A 6,000-nucleotide genomic window follows, 5' to 3' on the forward strand; every position below is an offset into this window, starting at 1 on the left:
TTCCCATTTTATTTTTCTGTTACAAATTCGAGCCAATTCGGACTCATTCGAATTCACGTTAATGAAGACTCACTTGAGCCTGTTCGGAAAAAAATTATCAAATGATAATTCAAACATAAGCGAGTCGAACGAGTAGGTATGTCGAGTCTCTTCATTCTTCGTCGCTTCGTGTCTCGCGTCCCGACGTTCGCGGGATGCTACGGTAAGTTCATTGCGATCATGCTTAGAGTGTAATGATAATTAAGTAATATCTCGTATGTATCTCGTTATGTCTTTCTCGTAGCTTTATTACAGGTGTTAATTTCGGTGTCGCAGACGACACGCGAAATTTGTTGTTCGTTGGCTTTTTACGACTGATTGAACTGTGTGCTTAATCGCCTGCGAAATTGAGCAATTCCTACCTCCCTTCCTAGTCCCTCGAGATAAACTATCAACTGGTGCGACAATCGTGGTTGTAACCGAACGAGTTGAGGAATCACGTCCCAAGATGTTTTAGTTGGGGGACTAATTTTGTAGCGTTGTTTTGTCACGTGGTAGAGTGTGTGTAAAAGCGTACGACGGTAGCATGTGGATTTCGATAGAATTTTGGATTAGAATTTTGGACTTTATCGACGTCCTTCTGTCAGGTGCGTAGGAACGTAACGATAAAATCGATTAATAAATTACAACCGGACGTAATTTCTTAACCCTTTGTGCTCCATAACAAATTTAACATTTTGTTTCGTCAGTTCCTAATTAAAATTAGAATTGTATAAAAATTGAATAAATATTTGATTTAAAAAATTAAAAAATTATCAAATAAATAATTAAAAATAATATTTTGATTGCAATGCAAATTTTATAGTTTTTTTTATAGAAAATGAAGAATATATTGAATATTTTATAATTATTAATATATTTAAAAAATTATTGTTTTACATTTTAATAATATAATTTTAATCATATCGCTATTTACCCGGATGAAATCCGGGGTTTCCTTTCACAGGAAAAGAAATAGTTTTCTGTTACATTAAATTTAAACGTAAAAGTTCGAATTTGTTAAATTTTTAATCATAATATATTTAATATAATAAGCATAAAAAAATTACTTATTGAAAAAATACAGGAAAAAGTATATATTAAGAATTCTTGCATTTAATTCCGACATTGCAGCTGCTGAAATAAAATTATTATGTCGAGTCCAGTTGGAGTATTAAGGGTTAATCTTATTTGTCGATTCCCTCGCGCACGATTCTTCGAAAAGGAAAATCGCGATTGAATTAGCTGAATCGAGAGTTCCTACGCTCTGAATCATTTGCATGCCAGAAAATCGCGTGTGGAAACGGAACGTGACTCATGTACTATTCAATTTTTCATATCTCAAGTGTATCTGTCTCTACGGATAGAAAAATTTTTATATATGTAACATGTTACCCGAGATAACACAGTTATTTTGTTATAAAATTCAATCACATAAAATGCATGTAGTTTCTATAAAATAACGCAGTGTAATTTATTTCTCAGAAAAATTTGAAAAATAGAAAAGTGTAATTTATTTTTCAGAAAAATTTGTTTGATAACAGTTCAAGAAAAAAAAATCATAACGAGACTAGTCATTTCGTGTTTTATAGACACTAAATACGCTGAATCCAATTATTAAATTGCGCTATCACATCATAATTTTGAAAAATTTGTAATTAAAGTTCCAAAAAGGCTATTTTACGTGTTATAACTATTATATATAACGTGCTGAAGAGGTTTTATTGTAATCAAAATTAAGTACAACTTTGTCAGCTCTTAAACAGAATTTTTTGTGTCGTTTATGATTAATAAGATATTTTATAAGATGGTTAAATATGGGGTCTATTGCGGATAAACTATATGAATTAGATCATTTTGTTATTTTTAACATCAGATTTGTATATAACTCAGCGATTTAAAAAATCCTTGAGTTTAAATAAATAGAATTGAAAATTGTTTAGTGTTTGGTAAACCGTTATTGATTTAATTCACACCTTTTTTCTGCAATAGATCTCACATTTAATCATGATTATCTTATTAATCATGGTTGACACCAAATATCTTTTTAAGGATTAAAAATTCTAACAATATTCGTAAATTTGATTGCAATAAAACTTCTCCAGCACATCATAGTTATAAATAAAAATATATGAAAATAGTTTATTTGCAACTATAACTATAATTTCTCAAAATTGTGACGTGATAGAGCGAATTTGACAACTTTATATTTAGTATCGAAAAAGACTATGGGAAATAACTAGTTTCATTCTGGTGTTTGAAAAGAAATCATTTTTTGTTGAACTGCGTAATTATTAATTACATAAAATTAATAAATCACGTAATGTAAACAAAAACATGCAGCTTCTATTTAGAAATTGCGTATCAATCATTAGGTCTGTCTCGAGATTAATGACGTGTCTTATCTCAGGGAGATGAAAAGATCTCTTGATAAAAACTCAATAATTAATTAACCAAAATGTCTATCGCACACAGCCAGCGAAATTTAGACACCAATTAATTTTAAACAAATTTCAATGAACAAATTTTATAAAATTAAAGAAATACTTAGTTCGGTATTCGTAGTCCGTTCTTATAGTTATATTTAATTTAATACCGTCTTAAATATAAGAGTCTTAAATCATAAATCAATTATGCATCTTAAATAGTTATTTAAATAGGTATTTAGCATCTTAAATAGTTATCTAAGATATTACTTAAGACGATCTTGAAATAAGAACGGACAACGAAAAATCAAGACCATGACGATTAAAGTTAATCGCTGTCGCATTAGTAGATAGATAATTAATTCTCAATCGCTCGGTCATTGAGCTTATATACGTTCGCGATACTAGAAGAAAATATTAGAAAATCAAATAGATATATTAGAATCAGTCTTGATGATGATTTCCACTAACGAGCGAAAAAACATCATTTCTGCAGATGGCAATCCGGTAACCGGAATCGGCTACGCATCTGAGGCACAGAAGAACGGGCCGGCCATGCAGAACGGAATCGCCAGCTCGAATTCCAGCAGCAGCGGCGAGAAGTCGAACGACACGTCGCCGGCGACGGCCAAGCCGCCGACGCGCACCCGCGTCCCGCCCGGTGGCTATTCATCCGGACTCTGGTAAAGGGCGACGTCGTCGCCATCGGGAGAGGGGTGTCATTCCGTCCCCGCCCCCTCTCCCCCTCCTTCGAAGGGGGATTCCCTCTGGATAATTCTTTCGGTCCTGTACTATTAACCCATTAAAGCCCAAAAATCTCCACCTAGAGCCTTTCTTAATCGTCGTCCGTTCCGAGCGGAAGTCTATTTTGCCACTGTACACCTGCAGCGACGAGTAATAATACCTTTTCTATGATTTTTCTAGACATACGAGATAATAAAAATAGAGAGACAGAGGCGAGATAATAAATCGTGGGCTTTAATGGATTAACGCTACACATCATTCTCTTTCGCTTTGTACTAATTCAAGGAAATACACACGGAATGTGGAGTTAAGAATGAGTTAACTCTTTTAGGCCTCTTGATTCTCGGACGACGGAGTGTAACTCTTTCGGCCTTCGGGGAGAACACAGTGAAATTGATTCCGGATGTAATACGCGCTAACGTGATCAATCGCCTCTTTCAAAACGAGGATGTTAAACGATGTTCGATGCCGGGGTCGAAAGGGTTCAACGAAAGAGCGGACGAAAGTAATAATAATAATAATATTAAAACTGCGAATTCCTCCCTCTTTCCCTAGATATTCGCAACACAGAAACGAGCAGTGGGTTGCGTTCAATCAGCAATGGTGAAGATCATGTATTTAAATTTATCGAGATTATAGATACATTAGATACATCGTGAGTTCTCTGGATTTCAATCGCGTCACACACGCGGACTCGTATTTTATGTCAAAGATTAATTAATTAATTGTATTTGCGAGAAATCGAATTGCATTGAGTGGAGAACAGAAGAATGAGCCTAGAAAACAGTCCTAAATCGGGATATAAGTCTTTAAAATGTCTTTTAGACGCCTTTCAGACGTCTCTCGCAAAAATGTCTTCGAAGCGTCTTTTAGACGTCTTATGTCTCGATTTTGTGTCTAGTAGGGAACAGAGGCAAAAGTGTGTGTCTTCGAATATTTAAATGCCGCCACCGCGGCATTTCTCCTGCGTGGTAGATGTGGGAGCGCGCGCGAGGACGAAACAAATCCCCGGGTTCCCTTGAGCGTAAATTACCGGTCCTTCAATTAGCAACCTCCAGCATGGGAGGAGCAACTTTATCGCGTAACTGTATAGAGGTAGTTAAAGCGATCATCGCGCGTAAAGCGTACACCTTCGCGGCTGGCGCGCCGGTCGACGAACGATTCGTGGAGTCGTAAATCACTTTGTTAGGAAGCGCGATTTCCTATCGGTGAAAAAAAAAAACGATTTACATATAATGAATCATATGAATAATTGGGGAAGATCAAGTACATAACTCTCGATGGAAGGGAAAACAATCAAGTTTGAAATACAAAATTATATAGTAAGAAAATATCTTAAGATTTATGAAAGCCGCCAGAGACTTGTGCGATTTAGCGATCCAGGATAAACCTAAAAAAAAGGAGAGAAGTTAACGTTCAATTTCTGTCTCAAAATATTTGCTATAAATAAACGCCACTTTGCTGTATCGATCAATAATCCAGTCACAGAATGAGAATATAAGTCGAATGTTAAAATCATGCGTATTTGGAGTACTTGCGATCTAACGATCTGTAGGATAAACCTAAAAAGAAGAAAATTTTGGTTTGCGTTTCGAAATATTTGCCAATAAATGCCACTTTGCTGTATCGCTCAATAATCCAATCATAGAAATATAATATAACTCGAATGTGAAAATTATGTTCTCTTTGCAACGGTTTTATGATATTCGATTCATTGATGGTTGTCAACTCGAGTGCTCCGACATTTTCACCCATGTTGTTCAAAGTGCTTGGTTACGATAAGCAAGAGCGTTGCTCGGTTTTTATTTATGCGACCCATTCATTCGCGATCCCGAACGATCTGGTCTTGTCACCGTCGAGCGACCGCGACCGTTTTGCTCGTTTCCACGTGTTGCTGCATGTCACTATCCGTTTAATTGAAGAACTCGCTCCCACCTCCGAGGTGAAGGGCAACTGACACGTATGTTCATGTATCAGAACGCATAACAGAAGAATACTGTGATCGTATGACCGTAGGACTGCGATCGTTAACTATAGAATGCGGCGTTGATTAGGAGCGAGAACAGAGTAAAAAAAAAACGTTGCACCAATCAATCCTGTCAAGCGTTCGAAGAAAAAAACCTGTCAGAACAACACGTAATTAATGGGATAATTGACATTTTGAATAGAGTAACCGTCGATTCGTGGTACTGTTTGAAAAAAAAAGGAAGAAAGACGAAGTGTCGATGATTCGAGTCGCGTACGATTAGGAACGTGAGAGGAATGGACTGAGAAGTAGCAGCAGAGCGCGCGTTTGACAAATGAATCTGCGAGATGGAGACCTCGGAACTGTATATTAGAAGTAGGCATGTGTTATTTCGAGAAATAAAAGTGTACTATGTATAACCCATTGAAACCAAGTTTCAAGTGCTTTTCTTAATCTCTCCGTGCCTTCTCAATCGCATTGATTTATCGTTTGCGCGAACGATCGCGAAGAGAGAAAGAGAGAGTGAGAGAGACCGAGAAGCTCCGTTTTTGCTCGCGAGATCATCCACGATGGACGGTTTCGACTGCGGAACGAACGGAGAAAGCGCGACGGCACGCTGGATAACGCAGATGTAAAGGTTTCGTCGCGTCGCGTCGTCGAGTTTCTCGAAAGTAAAAAATGGACATCGTTGTCGTCTTCTCCTCAGATTTATCCACAAAACTAATATTATTTATCTATTTATCGGTATTGTATACTTATCTCTCTTCTTTTCAATCCGGGCGATCGGAACCAGGACTTCGCGCTCGGCGAGCCGAGGAGCCAGCCGCTCCCTCCCCCCCCCCCCAC

General features: G+C 37.0%; 1 protein-coding gene across 3 annotated transcripts in view; it reads left to right on the forward strand.

Moving 5' to 3' along the window:
- The window catches only part of LOC105459421 (microtubule-associated protein Jupiter), a 35,364-nt gene extending 29,777 nt beyond the window's left edge, over nt 1-5,587 (forward strand). For all 3 annotated transcript variants that reach the window (XM_011705419.1, XM_011705420.1, XM_011705421.1), the window contains one exon: nt 2,941-5,587. In XM_011705419.1, the coding sequence (XP_011703721.1) occupies nt 2,941-3,131 (191 nt within the window). In that variant the 3' untranslated portion in view covers nt 3,132-5,587. The remainder of the gene's footprint in view (nt 1-2,940) is intronic.
- Nucleotides 5,588-6,000: the final 413 nt, after the last annotated feature.

The sequence above is a fragment of the Wasmannia auropunctata genome, unplaced genomic scaffold, assembly GCF_000956235.1.
Source record: "Wasmannia auropunctata unplaced genomic scaffold, wasmannia.A_1.0 LD334193.1, whole genome shotgun sequence".
Taxonomy (NCBI): domain Eukaryota; kingdom Metazoa; phylum Arthropoda; class Insecta; order Hymenoptera; family Formicidae; genus Wasmannia; species Wasmannia auropunctata.